Source organism: Hermetia illucens, chromosome 2 (assembly GCF_905115235.1).
Source record: "Hermetia illucens chromosome 2, iHerIll2.2.curated.20191125, whole genome shotgun sequence".
NCBI lineage: Eukaryota > Metazoa > Arthropoda > Insecta > Diptera > Stratiomyidae > Hermetia > Hermetia illucens.
In genome coordinates, this window is record NC_051850.1 from 14045287 (window position 1) to 14064913 (window position 19627).

The 19627-nt window shown below is 43.3% G+C and overlaps 1 protein-coding gene across 1 annotated transcript in view; it reads right to left on the bottom strand.

Moving 5' to 3' along the window:
- The window catches only part of LOC119647638 (DNA polymerase theta), a 28904-nt gene extending 13586 nt beyond the window's left edge, over nucleotides 1–15318 (bottom strand). Inside the window, exons 1-9 of the mRNA XM_038048700.1 lie at nucleotides 13960–15318; nucleotides 8612–8776; nucleotides 7866–8553; nucleotides 7536–7795; nucleotides 7354–7467; nucleotides 3530–3656; nucleotides 3344–3469; nucleotides 2999–3287; nucleotides 2350–2801 (exon numbers count right to left, since the gene is read on the bottom strand). Of these exons, the coding sequence (XP_037904628.1) occupies nucleotides 2350–2801; nucleotides 2999–3287; nucleotides 3344–3469; nucleotides 3530–3656; nucleotides 7354–7467; nucleotides 7536–7795; nucleotides 7866–8553; nucleotides 8612–8776; nucleotides 13960–15318 (3580 nt within the window). The remainder of the gene's footprint in view (nucleotides 1–2349; nucleotides 2802–2998; nucleotides 3288–3343; nucleotides 3470–3529; nucleotides 3657–7353; nucleotides 7468–7535; nucleotides 7796–7865; nucleotides 8554–8611; nucleotides 8777–13959) is intronic.
- Between the last annotated feature and the right edge of the window lie 4309 nt (nucleotides 15319–19627).

Sequence of the window (19627 nt, forward strand, 5' to 3'; positions counted from 1 at the left end):
TGGCGTAACACGCTTTGATCACATTCAAAATGAGAACACCCACTATCAATATAGAGTTGCATTCATCGTGAGAAATTGTCTAAGCATAAAAGTCAATGGGAAATAACCAAAAGGTCGACCGAAGCAACGATGGCTTGATATGTTGAGTTATGATTTGAGAACCTCGTAACATATATTTGGGTGTGCATAAGTTCTTTCACTTTTCTCCAAGTCTTGAAAGCGATGTATTGTTGGTGGCATTGGAGGAGAACGATAAATCAACTGTTCCTGAAATATCAGAGAAGGGGAAATGTACATCGCCTTACCATAGAAAGAAGAATCATATTCCTGGATTATGTGAAATTTTATTTCTAGATTCCCCTAGACCGCCCAAAAAATTGCGTTTCTTTCTTATTTGGTCCCTAGATATTGACATTAAGAGAAAGATTGTTGCTACGATGCAACCAAATCCTAACAACGTAGCTACACTGTGTGCAGTCGATCGAAAGCGACCAAACCACTGATCAAAACAAAGATGACTTGATACGATAGATAGCGATTTGAGAACCTTTCCATTCCATTCAGACCAGGCCTATGACTGAGAAAATGATGCATTCGATGCAGACGAACCGAGACAAAGGAGACAAAGTCTAAAGAAAAGGACGAAGATATAAAACACTGTACATAATGTTGTTCGAATCCTTCTTCTTTTAAAAAATCCACCTTTACAGGAAGGTGTTCTGTCTACTAAATGGAGGAAGATTACGAAGACTTTCCTTAAATGGTATGCCTTTTGTTTGACTTAAACTTCTTTTACGTCTTGCAGTTTACATGGTTATCCGGGCCGGGCCGATCAGGTAGTCTGCTACCCATGCTGGCCGAATCTGCTGTAATTTGCGACGATGCATTTGATCAGAATCCATGTATCTGTAAGTTAGCCTTCTCGATAGTGACAACTAAATTCCTTGGCAAGAAGACAACGAAACTACGTGAAAAAATTTCTCGGATGATCATCCAAGTCAGAGATCATGTAAGAATAGGCTGCAATCCGATCCTTTCCCTTTCCTTTTGGCTGGCACTGGTTTTGGATTTCACTTCACCGCTACGAGATGATATTCAACCGTGGAGGATGAAAACCTGCCACTCTTCTGTACTCATTATTCGCTTTTCTGCACGGATTTTAATTATACTAATAACGGAAAAGAAAAACTGAAAGATTCAGCAGAACTTCTCAAGATTCTACAATTATAGTTATCCAAAAAACGGCAAAATAATGGACAAAAGCCTAATCTCTCAGTTAGTATCATCACTACTCCATTGCTTGTTCCATTGACTTCTAAGACTCGACTCAAAAATTTTTTTTTGCAAAACTCTGCGCTTTAAGGTTTGTCTTAAAAGGGAATTGTCCAACACAGGAAAAAAAACAAGTCCATAAACGTGAAACCGCAATCTGCATTATGAAATCCACATCCAAACACACAACTAGCAATCAGTTTCTATACGAAAAACGCTGCGGAAAAGTAACTTCCAAGTCGCTCTTTCCCGACATCACTTGAAAAATGTTTATTCACATTCTTCCATTATATCTGCCGCTACTTTCTTCGAATAAGCAATGGCACCCATTTCAACAACAATTCCATGGTGTATGCAATTTCGCAATTGCCTGAACCGATCTGCCTAGGTAAAAATGCACTTGCTAGTATTTAGCATGGGCACGTACATGGTTTTTGTTGAGGTAAACGTATCCATATAGACCCACATTTCAATGAGACTGTGCTGCAACTGTAATATCATCACACTTAATACTGTGTAGGTGATAAGCCTACGGCAGCAGGACAGAACAAAGGCTAACAGAAGTATCCATAACGCACCGAGATTTGGACTCGAGATAACGAGATCGAGAGGTTGATGCTCAACCATCTCGACCATTGTCCTGTCAACGGCATTTGTGAATTCTAAACTTTAGAAACCGTCCCAATATCTTGAGTTGTTAAATTTCCAATCTGTTTAGACAGATTTGTTGGCAATCTGAAAAGATAGCGATTTGCTAAATCTCCCGATCTATGCAAAAGTATAAAGTAGATTTTCTGGTAATGTCGTAAGGAATTGTGCGGTCTTAGTAATTAACTCACGTTTTCCCGGTGTTTGCACATAGGAACGATGAGGGGAAATGAATAAACTTTGGAGATTATGAGGCAGGGTATGTTTTTTCAGAGCCTTCAAGGAGAATTTGAGCAGTTAAAAGTGAAATTCAGTCTGACCATCACAATTTGTGTATTTCCTAACGAGTCGAAAGCACATATGGGTGAATTGAAGGTATTTTGGGGTGCCAAAATATCAGGATTGCAAAACAAGCTATAATGTACTTACCTATTTTTCCAGTTATATATAAGCATCTCAAAACTTTCCGTTTGTTAGCATCATATTCATTTTCTTCATCGTGTTTTTTCTCTGAATCAAAGCTCACACTATTGAATAAAATCTTCTCCACGGTAAAACAATCTGCATTCGCTAGATCTACTAAGCTAGTAATACCGGCATTGAATAGAGCACGAGCCTTTTGTGCATTTAAATCGGGTATTCGCATCAAATCGATTAAGTCCCGATGGACACCGAAAAACAGTCGCTCCTTGAATTCACTCACAATCAAAGCTAACATTGTCCAGTTTAATGCATTACAAAAAGATGTAACAATTCCAGCAAATGTTGACGACATCTGCTGCAAGCTTTGCAGTAAACCCCGGGAACACTTATATTTTTCAGAAACAGCGTTGAGGGGTACTTCGTTCACCAGCTCCTGTAAGGCTAGTGCTGTGTAGAATCTGGAACCAAAGTTTTATTAATTAAAAAAAAAACAAAGTTTTATGTTTTTGAAGAATGGATAGTAACTGTTTCAACGGAAAATTTAATCAGACTTCAGGTAGGATTAAAAGAATGCGTATAAGAAAATAGGTTAAGAGAGACACAATATATAAGCATGAACAACGATATGAGGATATATAAAAGATGAACCCTTTACCTTTTATGAATTTGCAATGTCTTATAATCGAGCTTTGTATGTCCTCTCATTGCCTTAACAAGAAATGATTCCTTTACACCGACCAACTCAGCAACACGTTTCATTGAAGATGAAAGCCTCTCATGCAAGTCCAAATAAAGAAGCCAATCAATTTCTTGGAGTTGATAACATACTGAATATGGAGTAACCAAATATACTGCATGTAACTCCGTTTCTAATACAAAGCATCGTCGTGACTTTTGTAACTCCGAAAATAAAAGCAACCCATCATTTGGTGGCAGTGATGATGCTGAAAATTTAATGATAAATATTTCAAGTCTTAAAGCAAAATATTAACGGACATACATAGGCACGCCATTCCTAGCCTCGTCGGAACATAATTCATTTCCTTTGTTTCTTCGTTCATTTGCAGTCGGATGAATTCATATTCAATCAGGAATTGCAGCGAATCATTTAATGGATCTTTCTCCTCTTTTGTTGTTTCCATATCACCTGAATGATTTCCGGAGTCTAAATTTGTTTCGGTTATACTATCTAATTTCGAGTCATGTGAGTTTTGAATGTGCAAAAGTGTACATTCAAGAAAATTATGAACATCATCTTTAGTGTTTGCTATTCCTGATGAAAGTACTTCTAGTAGAGCTCTTTTCAGTGGCATCTGTAACATGATCGCATTATTTAGTATAAATAATAGATACATTTCTAAAAAGAGAAATCAAGACGAGCCAACAACAGGATTATGTGATTTACGACATTAGATTTCCTCTTTTCGATTGATATGTTAGCTCTGCTACCGGACGGCCAAATGATATAGGCCCATAAATTTTGACTAACGAATTTATTTATCGTATTTCAGAGGTGTGCAAAGGGTAGTATAGGTCCCAGGGCGAAACGTGGATTGGAACCCACGATGGAGCATAAAACCCGGGAAATGCCTGCTGAACCAACACCAACAGCTCTACTACCAAACCCCACCTCCACTTCTATGTGGTGACCGCTGGGAGCTCTTTCTTAATGAAAAGCTGCAGATGGAGAAAGATGAAGGTAAGTCCCCCGCGCCTAAAAACGGGACAAATTGTACCAACTAGTACTCCAGGTTGGGGGTTGGGTAGGGCTGACAACCACAACAGGAGCCTCGGACTGGACGGATTACATAACGACGAACCCGGCAACGACAAAGGAATAACGATCTGCGCATTTTCTCATGGAACGTGCGCTCCCTGTACAGAGATGAAGCTGCCAAGCAGCTTGCCGATACTCTGTCCCAATATAGGGCTGGTGTAACAGCGTTACAGGAGACGCGTTGAACAGGGACCGGTTTCCTAGAGAAGAGCCGCTAAATCATATATTAAAGTAACAATCTAGTAAACCGTGTGCTCGGGGTAGGTTTCTTAGTTAGCCAAAAAATGAAACCTGCTGTTATCGGTTTTCAAAACATAAGCGAACGGCTATGCCCTCTGCGCTTGCGAGGCAAGTTTAGAAATATGAGCCTCATTAACGTTTGCGACCCTACAGAGGAGACTGCAGAGTCGGAGAAGGATACCTAGTAGAACGAACCCTCGAAGCCTGTCCTAGATATGATATCAAAATCATACTTGGGAATTTAAACAGCCAAGTAAGGAAGGAGCCCGTATTCAGGCGATACGTTGGCTCCCATAGTTTGTACCAACATACAAATGATAACGGACTGCGGATCATTCAATTAGCAGTGTCACACGAAATGGTTGTTGGAAGTACCTGGTTTGCGCGGAAAGCGGTCCACAAACATACATGGGCCTCTCCAGACGGGACCACTTTCAACCAAATTGACCACGTGTTGATCGAACGGCGCCACCTCTCAGCCTTGATGAATGTCAGAACATATAGAGGGGCCAATATAGACTTGGATCACTATCTCGTTGGCACCACAACACCACCCAGAATCCCCTTTGACAATCGGGTGAAAGTTAACACTGAAGCCATCCACAACACAGCCCTCCGCGACACCTATAAGAGGGAAATGGATGCCGCAATAACGGCAGTCAACAGAGGACCTGGAGGTGAAGCATCAACAAATGATCTTTACAACCCCCTGAAGAACGTTATCATTGATACGGCCACAAACATACTTGGCCCCAGCCGCAAAAGGAGTCGGAACAGCTGGTTTGATCGCAACGGAACGGAAGAATGCTGCATACCGAGTAATGTTGCATTCTCAAAGAACACGGGCACGCGCAGAGACTTATCACGAATTCCGGCGAGCGGAGAAGTAACTTCACAGACGGAAAAAGGAAGCCTGGGAGAACCAACAAGTCTGTGAATTCGAAAAGTATAGGAAGCAACCGCACCAGGTGCGCAAGTTTTACCAACATGTCAGCAGAATGAAGCCTTGTACACCTCGATGCTCATCCTGCCGAGACAAAGAGCGAAAGAAAAAGAGCGGGCATATTGGAGCGATGGATTGAGTACTTTGATGAGCTACTGAACAACCAGAACATCGGCGGGTTGCAGCTTCACTCCAGGTAAATCAGCAACAGATCAGATTTTCTCTCTGCAGCGGAAAAACTGTTGGAATATGGACACCAGTTGCACCATCTATTTATCGACTTTAAAGCCGCCAGGGTAAAACTGTACACGGCCATGAGAGAATTCGGCATCCCGACGAAATTGATAAGACTGACTAGGCTGACCCTGACCAAAGTGCGAGGCCAGATAAAAGCAGCAGGGTCACTCTCAAGACCATTCGACATCAACAATGGTCTACAATAATGGGATGCCTTATCATGCGTCCTCTTTAACCTGGCCCTCGAGAAAGTGATCAGTGATGCTGAGGTAAATGCAAGAGGTACGATCCTCTTTAAGTCCAGCCAACTACTGGCCTATGCTGACGATATCGACATCATGGGAAGAACCACCCGAGATGTACAAACTGCCTTCATCCATATCAAGCAGGCGTGAACTGACGCGAGGTCTTGGGCTGCACATCAATGAAGGGAAGACAAACTATATGGTGGCAACGTCAACACCAAAAACCAATCATGAATTATATGAATGGCCCATACCAAAGAGACTCCACTCCAGGCAAATCAGCAACAGATCAGATTTTCTCTCTGCGGCAAGCGATGGAAAAACTGTTGCAATATGGACATCAGTTGCACTATCTTTTCATCACCTTCAAAGCCACCTATGATAGCATAGCCAGGATAAAACTGTACACGGCCATGAGAGAGTTCGGTATCCCGACGAAATTGATAAGCCTGACTGGGCTGACCCTGACCAATGTACAAGGCTAGATAAAAGCAGCAAGATCATTCTCAAGACCATTCGACATAAACAACGGTTTAGGACAAGAGGATGCGCTATCATTCGTCCTCTTTAACCTGGCCCTGGAGAATGTGGTCCGTGATGCTGAAGTAAATGCGATTGATCCTCTTTAAGTCCACCCAACTACTGACCTACGCTGACGATATTGACATCATGGGAAGAACGACCCGGAGACCGAGATCGAGCAGGCGGCGCGAGATCTTGGGCTGCACATCAATGAAGGCAAGACAAAATATATAGTGGCAACGTCAGCATCGAAAACCAACCAACCAACAACATGAAACCATACTGGTCAAGCGGGAAGAATAAAGATAGGAGAATACAACTTTGAGACCGTTGATAATTTCTCCTATCTAGGGTCGAAAATCACAACCGATAATAGCTACGATGATGAAATTCGCGCAAGGCTGTTAGCAGCCAACAGAGCCTATTTCAGCTTACAAAAACTGTTCTGCTCGAAGCGGCTCACCATAGGGTCAAGCTCTTACTGTACCAGACAATGATCTTGCCAGTCCTCATGTATTCCTCGGAGACTTGGGTTCTTACCAAGAAGAATTGCGAAATTCTTGGCCGTGTTCGAAAGAAGAATCCTCCGAAGAATTTTTGGCCCCCTACATGAGGATGGATGATTCCGTAGCCTACATAACGACGAAATCTATGAGCGACATCATGACCGTCAGGTTGTGGATAAAATCCGGCTCAATAGGTTACGGTGGGCTGGTCAGTTAATCCATATGGATGAGGATGATCCAGCCCGGAAAGTCTACAAGGGCAATCTATGGTAGAAAAAAAAGACGAGGTAGACCCTGCCTAAGATGGAGCAATGGCGTAGGTCAGGACGCCAGACAGCTTTTAGGGATTTCGAATTGGTGGACTTCAGTGCAAAACCAGGATGTCTGGAGTTCCTTATTAAGGCAGATCTAGACCATTGCGCCATTGATGATGATGATGATTTCAATAAAGTATGAAAGAATTGACAATTTATCCTTGTTATTTGCTCTTCAGCGAATTTTTGTATGAACCAAAAGTATAACATATTAATATTAACTCACGCTGCTCTCAAGACTCAAACATGATTGTATCGGCAATAGCTCCGAACACACTAATTCCTTTCCTGCTTTGCAATTTGCCTCAGTACAAATGAGAATGGATTCTCCCAACGTATCCTTTTGAAAAGAGAACATTCATTTCTGCAAATTTTTTGTTAAGTTTAATTTTAAATGAGAATCCTTACCTTGCCCGTGCGTCCAGCTCGACCAATCATTTGTTTATATGTGAGAGGATTCATTTTTTTGCCGGCAAATAATGGGGAACGAATTATAACTCTTCGGGCAGGTAAATTTACACCCGAACTAAGAGTACTTGTTGCGGCTAAAATTTTCAATGCACCACTTTTGAAATTCGATTCAATAATGTCACGTTCTTCTGAAGTCAAGCCTGCATGATGAAATGCACATCCATAGGGTACTGTTTTTGATAACACAGAATCCAGGCCTAGCAAGTATATATAAATCGGCTAGCATACGATTTATTTGATCATTTTAATCCTTTACAAAACACTTACCAGCTGGGCAATTCTTAAGTTGCATTTTAACTTCTTCCAATTCTGATTTTTTCACTTGAGCCCCTAGTTTTTCGCTTATCGAGTCTCCGAACTTTATTGAATTAAAAATTGAGCCAGCTAAATGCATGCATAATGTTTCACACCAATCTTTCGAGGGACAAAAAACAATAACTGAACATTCAATTAAAATCGTTTCAATACAAAGCTGTGCAATGTGATCTTGATCTTTGCTAAATCTAGCCGATTCCTCAGGCTTAAGTTCTCGAATCAAATCCATTTTGTTGTTATAAATCTTAGTTCCTACTTTGATCATCTCTTGTAATTCAACCGGTCGAAAATTGGTCACATAGAACTCTGCTTGCAACCATTTTTGTAACAAAATTATATTCGATAAAGTAGCAGACATGGCAACAACTTGAATTTTCAGTGAGTTCTTTCGACACATGTAGGTCACTTTGGCGAGAAGTAACTCAAGAATGTAACCACGGCCAGGATCGGAGATTAAGTGAATTTCGTCCACTACTATCATTCCAATGCAATCTAATTTATTCTGTTCTAAAAGTTTGTTGATAATTGAGTTTGCTTTTTCAATTGTGCAAATTGCAATGTTGATATTATCAAAACCTCCAGGCGGGGTATAACCACCGAAGAAGCCATCCACCCGATAGCCTGATGAAGTGAGAAGATCCTGTTTGTATGATGATCTTGATGAGAGTTTAACGAAAATATATTCATGTTTAACTCACCTGGAGATAACACATTTTCTCTCTGACTACTGATATGAAGGGTAGAATAATCAAGGCTTTTTTCTTCCTCTCTATAACTGTTTTTAGTGTTAATATTTCACTGACTAGAGTTTTTCCCGCTGATGTAGGGGCACTGTAAACAAGATTTGAATGATCGAATAATACCTGGAATAAATGGAGAATTTCGTTAAATGTCCATTATTTAAACGAGGACCACATTAAATCGAAGAGAAGAGACTTGTTGGATGTCCGGAGTTGGCAAGGGGACGTTTTGTAAGGGCTTCTATTTATACGCGAAATTAAGGGGCTTGAGGTCTGTAAACATTGCAAACGGCCTACCTTCTAGGGAGTATCGGAAGTACTTTATTGCCATGTACACGGCTAATAGATCACGATTATAGGCGTTGTAGTTCTTTCGAGTTGTATTCAATTTATGGAAAAGAAGTTCAACGACTGCCAGATTTGGTCCGCTTTTTGGTGAAGGGCAGCACTTACTGCGATGTCTGAACATTGATGAATACAGCTAGGGGTGCATCTATCTGAGGAAATGACAGGAGTGTAGCGTCAGCCAGATGTCGTTTTGCTAGCTCAAAAGCCTGGAAGACCTCTGTAGACCACGTAATCACGCGTGAGTCTTTAGTCTTGGGTTCAGACAAGTTGCCATTAAGGACGCTTGATAATAACATGCTTTGGGCAAGAATCGACGATGGAAGTTTAACATGCCCAAAAATCTTCGCAGATCCTTGATCGTTTTAGGTTGTGGAAAGTCCATGATGGTCAGAACTTTGTCTAGATCCGGTTGGAATCCCTCAAGGGAAATTATGTGGCCTGAAAACTTCATCTGCTGTTGAAGGAATTTGCACTTTTCAACGTTAAGCACAAGACCGGCATCAAGGAGACGTTGAAAAATGCATTCCAAATGTTCCAAATGCTCAAACACTGAAGAAGAGGCGACCAAAACAGCATCCAAGTAAACGAAACAAAAGCACAGGCCAAAATGGCCTGGGAGCTTTGCGGTAGTCGTTGCAACCACAGCGACTTGAGAAGCTCAACCCCAACCTTATATCCGACCAACTGCTTCAGCGGTCGAGCGGGAGTGAGCTGTCAGCAAGTGATTCAGCTTTGCTGACTCACTGACTTACCAACAGTCGCTTAATGAGGGTGCCCTTCAATTTCGAGTAGGAATATTCCTCTAGAACATCGGCGACGAGTCCAATCGACTCCTCGTCCAGGTCGACGAGCGCGTGATTAAAATTTATGGCATCAGCGGTGATGTTCGTGAGCGCAAACTGCGCCTCCAATTCCCGGAACCAGGCCTCTGGGTTACGTCACCAAAACGATTGCATTCTTACAGCCACTGCGGCCACGGAGATTGCGAAGGTGTCGCAGGCGTTTGCCGCGCTGTTATTAAACGACATTCGCGAAAATAAACGGATTTCCTAAAGAAAACGAAGAGTCGTCCAATACCCACAACGAACGAAAAACTCAATCACAACCGAAGGGGAACTCACACCCGGAGCGGAAGCACTCGAGCCCCACTGTCGATAGCGGAATGAGGACCAGGAGAACCCACGGAGCAACAGTAGCACAATCTGCTCAACGTTGTTTGTTTCAATATTCGTATTTAAATAAATAAATAACAAATCTAATTTAATCTGTAAATGGTTGTAATTTACTTACGTAGTGATGAGCGCTGCACAACAGTTCCTTCCCCATTCACAAATAAAGTATAGGAATCAGCCACTGCTGTCGGCAACGAAAAATGCAAATTCTAATGGCATGCACCCAAGTCGGGTATGCGGTACATCAACCGAAATTGGCTTTGTAATGATTATGTTGAAATGAAGGTCCGTGAAGAATTTGCTCATTCTCCATTTCCACAATCATTGGCGACATTTGGACCAGTTCCACCTGTCAGCGCAACTCGTCCTCACGCACTCGAGGAGGGCGATCAGACGCGAGTGCAAGGGACTCATCTGAAGCCTCACCGAATGTCATCTAATACCGTGGGAACCAGGATGACCCTCTGAGAGCATATGCTCCAGGAGAATGCGCTGTACAACTCGGGTGCCGTACCCCTTAGTTGCGCCAGAGGTGTTAGATAGGCCTTGCATCCACTGGTATGAATGCTGAGCCTGCACTCAGTATAAACCAGTACCACTGTGCCAGTCATGGCGGGGTTTGATTGTGGTCTCCAAATCAATCCGTGCCCGAAGAGGACCGTGGGATTATGCCTACACGGTAGGTACTCACGTTAAACCCTCAGGACTTTCATGTCAGCGCAACTGAATTCGAGGAGGCTATAAAACGAATGAAATCGGGGAAAGTAACAGGACCTGACGACATTGCATCTGAGCTGTGGAAAGCGGATAGCTGGGAACCAACACTTCTCACCACTCCTCTTTGTTCTTGTTATGGACACCGTCACACGGGACATCCAACGTCCAGCGCCCTATACACTCCTTTATGCCGATGATGTTTTCCTAGCATCTGATAGCAAAAATGATCTCAAGCAATTTGTCCAAAAATGGAATGATCGCCTCATGCAACACGGTCTCAGATTGAATCTAAACAAAACTGAATTTTTGACGACCGATCCCCATGAAACAGGCACAATCACTGTCAGCGGCAGTGATCTGCCCAGAACTGAGCGATTTAAATACCTCGGATCAACGCTATCAGCCAATGGAGAACTGCGTTATGAAATTGCTTCACGCATTAACGCAACCTGGATGAAGTGGCGTTCTACAACTGGTGTTCTTTGTGATCGACGTATCAACGAACGTCTCAAATTTTATTTTACTGTAATGTCGTCCGTCCTGTCGCTCTCTATGGTTCTGAGTGTTGGCTAACTATAAAAGACAATGAACGACGTTTTGCGGTAATGGAGACGAAGATGTTGCGTTGGACTAGTGGCGCGACATGTTTAGATCGCATCCGAAATAAGAATGTCCGCGATCGTTATGGGGTTGCACCGATCGTAAAAAAATTGCGAGAGAGGCGTCTTCGATGGTATGGTCACACAATTCGTGCTAACAAGAATTTACTTGCCAAGATTGGTCTGAACATCGAAATCGGTGGTAAAAGACCAAAAGGTAGGCCGAAACTACGGTGGCTAGATACGCTGGATGGGTATTTAAAAGCCTCTAGATTGCACCCAGATCAGGTATTCGATAGAGTCAAATGGCGAAACCGATCACGACGAGCCCACCCCGCTTGTGAACGGGACAAAGGCTCAAGAAAAAGAAGAAGAAGGCTCCGGGATTGGATGGGATTCCGAACAAAGCACTGAAGCTGGCTGCTAAAATCAGGCATGCATGGTTTATAAGCACATTTGAATTGTGCGTGGGGGAAGGAGTGCTTCCCACCCAATGGAGAAGGCAGAGGTTGCTTCTGCTACGGAAGTGGTAAAAACCACCTGGCGCAACCTCTTCATGTCACCCTATCTGTCTTTGAGACACTATGGAGAAAATGTTTAAGTGATATACAAGAGATGTTGGAAAGATATACAACAGGCTGCTTCGTCGAGCTAGCTGTTGATCTATCGGAGCGGCAGTATGGATTTCGCAGCGCACGATCCACTATCGATCCAATAGCAATGGTTGTAGACCTGGCTCAGGGCATCGCCATTGGTAGGTGCTGCGTGGTGGTGACGCTGGATGACAGGAATGCCTTTAACTCGGCCAACTGGGGTTGCATTAAGGGCGCCCTGGCTTTGTTACTTAGCCCGGATAATCGAGAGTTGTCTCTTGAAGAGACTTCTTTGGTATAAGATGGATGATCGACCCAAGGAATATGTTGTGGCAGCAGGTGTTCCCCAAGGCTCCGTATTGGGGCCGCTGCTGTGGAACATAATGTATGACGGAGTGCTCGGCCTTCGCACGTCAATGGGGGCATTGACTGAAATTTTGTTTAGGAATTGAGTGATTCTTAAGTCCGCCATCCACTTAATATCGGACCGGACAAGTTGGAAAGCAACATGCTTTAGCCGTTGTGGCCCACGGAACCCTCGTTCTTGGACCCAAGATGCAAAATTTAAGACTTGCGGTTTCGTCCAGGGCAGAGGCAACTCATCAGATGCTGCCTCACCTCTGCCGTGTTTTTTAAATAATAAAAGGGAGCAAATACTACCGTGTAACCACTTCGGTCACAGTCCTCCCAGGGCAGAGGTGAGGCGGTGTCTGATGAGTTGCCTTTGCCTTGGACGAAACCGCAAGTCTTAAGCATTGATTGGTTTTGTAGACGACCTGGCGGTGGTAGTAGTTGCGAAACACCCTCAGGACGTGGAACTGTATTGAAGTGAAACTATTCATGCCATCAAAGTATGGCTCTAAATGGTGAAACTGTACCCGGCGGAAGATAAGACAGAGACGCTTCTTATAACCAATCGCAGAAAAAACAACACATCTATGCCAAGTTGAGCTTCCAGGAGCACTTGGATTATGTGCACGAAAAGGCAGCAAAGTTTAATTTATGTCTAACAAGGATGATGCCTAATATTGGACTGTTAAAATCTAATCGCCGGATGTTTATCGCAGGAATGATGAAAACCATCCTACTGTATGCGGCTCCTGTCTTGGCGGATAACACAGTGAACCAGGGTAAGTTCGGCATACCGGCCAATCGCGCTGAGGGTGTGCAGTACATGTAGGACAGTATCCGGTGAGGCAGTGTGTGTCATTGCGGGGGTGTTTCCTTGGATCTTCTAGCAAATGAGCCACTCTGTCTTCACCGGAGAAGGAGGGCGAATCTGGCCGAAGTGAGCTGTACAGGAGATGGCAGGAACGATATGATAATTCTGAAAAAGACCGCTTTACCCATACACTGATCCCGGGTATTGAAAGATGGGTTGAGCGGAAACATGGAGAGTTGAATTACGACATAACACAGTTCCTTACGGGACACGGTGGATACATGAAGTATTTGCATCGCTTCGAATAGGATGAGTCCCCAGACCCAAATTGGGAGATTCACGATTGAGAGGAGTTTAACGATGCCTTCAAAGCAATAATCGGACCCCACAATTTCGTGGAGGAGATGCTGAGGTCGGAAGCAAATTGGAGTGCGATAAACGCAGCAGTAACTGCGATACAGGAAAAGCTGTAGGAACTGGATGGAGCCCGGAAAGCGCGGATTATTTTACTTTATCCAACCCATCTTTCAACTTTCTCCACGCGAATATATCGAATGCATGGCTATTGTTGCCTCTACCGTTTCGCCTAAATTTTTGGCAGACTGCGCTGTTGGACAGGAATTTTAATGAAATATAAACCTAAGTTAGATAACAACGGCCGATAAATTGTGGGACAATCAATGCGTCCCATTCAATTAGAAGACAACGCACTCACCTTTGGGTTACTTAGACACTCCACTTGCCAGTCGAACATTTGCCGAATGCCCTTACTATGATATTCCTTAATTATACTCGGTGGTAAATTCCAGTTTGCGATATCCTTCAACGCAGTTGTGTGGGTGTTGGGTGGGTTCGATTCCTTTTTATTTTCTGCTTGTAGTCGGTCTTTTTTCGGTGTCTCCTCGGGATCAGTTGACAAGGACCAGTTTAATACTGGTCCGCTGCATTTGCTTAAATTTAAATCTTTTGGGGAATCTATCTTTGCAAGAGAAGCCTGCATTACTGGGAACTGCGATGGTTTCAGACTAACATCTTCAGACTTGAGAACGGAAAGTATTTCCTTTTTAGAAGGCATGAGCGAATCCTCTTGCTTTGCTGTTGCATCCTTCTCTGCGGATTGTTTAACTGGAGCAATAAAGCTAGTTTCCTCGATATTGATTATTTCCTCAGTTTCTATTGTTAGATTCTGCGACAAAATGCGGTTAATTCCGGCTGCAGTTGTATTTCTATTTCTTGTGGGAGCGCGTTTCACATCTTCTTCTAGTATCATTTCCGAAGACATATCAACAATTAAATTTGCCACATCCTGGTTAGCTAGCATAAAGCTCAGCTCTTTAACATGCAAGTTCTCCCCATTTGCAAGGGGATCCATAGCAACTTTGGTGGAGCGTTCAACAGTAGGAGATTCTGAACAAAATTCGAGCCCTAATTCTTTCAGGTCACTATTGCATAATGCTTTTTCAAGGACCATATCTTCAGAGCAGTCTAGATCACGAAAACTGAAAGACGAGTCTTCTATGTTTATGACGCTTTCCTTTTTAGGAGGACTGTCCTTCAATGAGAAGCGAATCTGCTCGCTGAAGTCCATGCTTTCAGCGAACATGTCGTCCAGGTTATTCAGTTCCTTCTGTTCTGCCTCAGGAGATTGGCGATTAAGGTTGCTACTTTTATCAGGTTCTGCTAAATTAGCGTTCACCGCATCATTTACTTTTTTCTCAACTGAAAAAACTCCAAATTCCATGGGAGTATTAAAGAAATCCGAGAAATTCTCCTTCTGCGTGTTTCCATTTTTCACGGCTGGTTCCTGTTTGCTTTGTAAAACTGAATCCGACTTATTCTTCCTCAATGCTCTACGTCTATATCTAGATTGTGTTAACGAATCCTTCGAGTTTTCCTTAGAACTTTTCCCAGTTTTTGTTGATTTGTTCGTTGGAGACTCATCGATGACTTCGCTACCGACTTCTTTCCGTTTAGTACCGGTGGCAGTTTTGCCAGCTGACGCGAATTTCTTCTCGGCTCTCTCGATATTAGCAAGGATACTACTACCGAAATCTAGTGACGTTGTAAAATCCATTTCAATGGGATAACATTTCAAATCAAAAACAGAATCGCCCAATTGTAAACAAACCGGCAAAAGTTCAAATTAAATCTTGACGTTTTAAAATATAGCCTTGCCAGATAGGTTGTATACCCAAATGTCAATATTGAACTGTTCAATACGTTCAATGCTATGAAATAATGAAAATGAAACCGGAAAACGTGAGCATTTTCGTAACAGATTTTATTTCATTTATTTTATTATTCATACAAATGTTGGTGAATTGAAGACGGTTTGATTAACATAAGAAAAGAAGTTCTTAACTAGCAACTGCGGGTATGGATTCTGAATGTTTATATTGTAGCAAAGCTTGCAAAGTTCAGTGTGGTCTACGTTCATCATTACGGCCGTCTATGGGAGAACGGAGAAAATCCCGTAGAATTCAAATGTTTGCTAAGATTCTGTGAGAGTCCCAGGACACGGGAAGCCATGGGGGATTTAGGTACAATATCTGTAGCTGACAATATTATGGGAACTACAACCACTAGTCCGTATCCGTCGCCGGACATTTTCTAGATCGGTCTTCGTCCATGGCAATATTCCGAATGCAGAAGCCAGTGAATGGATAGTAAATATATTCAATGCGCTTATTTTATTCTACCCCGAGAGATGCGATTTCAGCACCAGCTTCACAAGTCGCTGGAATTCGGACAACAAAGCATCCTTCAGATCACCAACTCGAGCATGGGTTCCTTGCAAAATTCCTAGGTTCTGGTAGACGTCTTTCTCGGTCATAGCTTCGATGTGGAGGTCACCAATTCCAGCACGCGGCTCGTGATGACCTTTGCGGATGGCTTGGATTCGACGCTTGTCTAATCCAAACTCCGTCAGAATATCACAGCTGAACATGTCTATTATTCGCAACAGACTTCTAAGACGGTCGTCAGTCCCAGCATACAGCTTGATGTCATCTAAGTACATCAAGTGTCTCAGCCCACACTTAGCACGTATGCCGCATTTGATTGCAAAACCGTGCCCTCTAGCATCATTCAGTAGCCACACTCAATGTCATGCAAAACCAGGGAGGACTCAACAAATCTCCTTGGAAGATATCTTTTCGTATGTGGATAGGCTCTGAGGTATTAGCATCCCAAGATAAAAGCACCGATAAGATGGTATGCCACTTTTCCATGACTGTCGCCAAAAACTTTATTATTTTCGTATCAATGCTATATAGATGTAGGATATCGATTAGCCAAATATGCGGTACGCTGTCGAAAGCCTTGGCATAATCGATATAGCAACTAAATAAGTTTCTTTGGCGTCTAGTTGCTTGTCCTACAACTACCGAAATACTACAGAAATTCTGTACCCGATCCAGACCAGGGGCCCTCTAGTCCTTTGAGCTGTTTATGGCTCATCGAACATCCCATATCAGGCTTAGTGGCATGGCGGGTGCCTTCGGCGGTGATCCACTCAGCATGCTGGGTGGATAACCCCCAAAACCCGTCCCAATATTCTTTCGTTTCTTTCTCCGAAAACTATACTGTCTGGACGCTCTGTTGAGATTCTTTGAGTGATCTGAAAAAAAAACTACGCTGATCCCTCGCGTAAGTTGCATTCTGAACACGTCTAGAGTGACGTTCGCCATACTGTCGTAACCGACTGCATATGACAGAAAGTGTCTGCTTTAGTGTGTCCAGAATTTCAACTACGGATTTTTCGCTGGGGATAACATAGTTCCTGTAAACCCTTTGCACTTTATTTTTCACCTACTTGACATTACCAGCGTTAATTTGAATCAGCCTAGCAATGTCTTGCTTTAATGAATCCCGTCGACGTTCCAGACGAATTTTTCTTGTAGGATCTGTTCGATCATTCAAACCATAACGCGAAAGTAAATTTTCTGACCGTGCAATCTGACAGTTGGAACTGCACCACAATACACAAGTGATTGCTGTTACAGCAGCGACATACCAGCGCACAGTCGAGGCGTAATCTCATCATTGATTTGAGATTAAATTCCCGGAGTTGCCGGAGATGCCTGGGAATATTTGGTCCATGCAAAGGATCCATTTCCGAGAATTGTATACACGCTTTTTGGAATTCGTCCCGAACTTCAGCGCAGACCACAGCCGGACGGTGAAGGACAGTCTTTCGGCGAGTACTGAAACGGCTCCCTGCAGTATGGAGTGGTGTTGTAGATTGCCACCGCCTCTGCCCCTATCGACTCTCGGTCACCAGTTTCCGCGATGACCTCAAGTCGAACACCTGATGGTGGCCGGGAATGTGTCGCTGTGAGTTATAAAACGGCCCTGGTCTGGGACTCGCTGCACAGTCATATGCACGATTTGCGGAAAACGCTCGACGAATCTCTGGTCCAACAAAGAGCGGCAAGATGTTGTAGCTGGATATCCTTGTGAGTTGGTGTTTAAAAACGCAGTCAGAGTGTTCCCTGCTTCCAGTAAAAGTTGGCTAAAGGGATCGAAATTCGTGAGCCGGCAACTTGCAAATTTTGAAACTTTCATACTACCGAAACCTCAATGACCTTTCGGATAGGAACTGACTTTACAGCTACGACCTTTTGCTATCGAGAGCGGATCATGATTTTTTGCTGAAATGTAAACACGCTTTTCGACAAAGGTATTGAGGGTCCCCAGAATGTTCAGTTTCTTCAACTCGGGGGAGTATTTTAGCGATATAAGCTGGACATTCTAGGCCTAAGCATATAGTGGATATAGTGGAGAAGGATGCTTACTATGCGCAATTACACGCAGTTCAGGGGAGGCTTCCCAAAGGTGAGGTAACCTAAATACCAAGGTAGGCTGTGACAACACCTTAGTCGAACATGTAATGGGGAAACGCGGTCTTGGCGACCGTAACGATAATGATGATTGATCTGCTCTTCATTGATTTCGAGAAGGCTTTCGACAACCAGCACAAGGAGTGCAATTGGCATGCTCTACGCAGGAGGACCATTCCAGAGCAACTTTTATCTGTTATGGGTGGGATCGATAAGGGACATGGTATATTACTCTCTGAAGCTTTCTGTGCTGGCCAAATTAACACCTTCCGTTATTGCGCAGCAGTGTACGCAGTTTCCATCATCGCTCCACCTGCCTTTATCATTTGAAGAAGAAGATAAGCGGAGTCAGACTTAAAATAAATACCAAGAAAACTAAAAAATTCTGAACAGATCCTCGCACCCTTTCTATTTGTATTAATGGGTAGAACAACGAAGACGTCGAACAGTTAGTATGTCCTCCTGGCATCGAATTCCGACTAAAACTCTGCAACCTCATCAACATTTCTGCTTCCTAATACTCCTAAATCGACTTTTAGGATTTTTGCGTGTTGATTGCTTCCCACTCCCGTGCGGATCAGGGCATCCCGTAGCTCTGCGTGCGATGTGTTATAGGATGTCCAAAAACGGCCACTGTGCTACTTCTTTTGTGGCGGTTTGGTTGGTGATTCAGTGGCTCAAAGGTTCTCATTGCCTACCTTATTTTTGCTTCTGAACATTCCTCCTTTTATCTGCTATTGGGGTGTCAGGCAGAATGCCTTCAATCATGGGTAGGACCCTGGAAAATGAGTTCTTAGGAGCAGATGCGTCCTGTCCTCCTCATTCTCCGTAAATGTCCTATCTTCCTTCTTCAGACTGATAGAAGATAATGCCTTGTCTTTGGCTATAGCCTTTTATAATGTTCGGATGGCTCAGTGGTTAGGTTGTCGTAGTCTATATAATGTATTTCTAACTTATTACTAAGGATGAGTTCAAGAAGGTACTCACCTCTTCGATGGATGCCCATTGTCTTCATTAGCGCTTGGAGCTTTTCTTGAATGTTGGAGTATCATCCTCCTCATCCAACATCCAAACCCTAGAACGGCTAGGTCGTCCAGCTTCTCCTCTTCTGTGGGCAGCAGATCCACTTCCCTGCTTGGTCTTGCCCTTTCAGCTCCTGCGGTTTCCGCGATTTCTTCAGAGACCTCGGTAGGTTTCCATCTGATGTGTCCTCCGAAGTATCCTCCCTTGGTTTCTCCCTGTGCACGTGCATAAGTATACAATTAAATCTATAATTTATTAGGCAGTTGCGACATTCACTGCCTCTAAGGATCGCTGATTTACTCCAATCGTAACGGACTTGTCATTGCCCTTCTCCTTGTTGGTAAAAATTTTCCATGATCGAATGTGACGATACTTGTTTTGAGTGATGATGACGCGCTAAATTGTAACGGCTTTGGGAAAGTAGAACGTTACCACGTGTGCCCCCGGAATATCATCCCCAACACATGCCGATAGTTCTGTTCCCTTCCATCCTGGCAATTTTGGGAATATAGTCTTAAG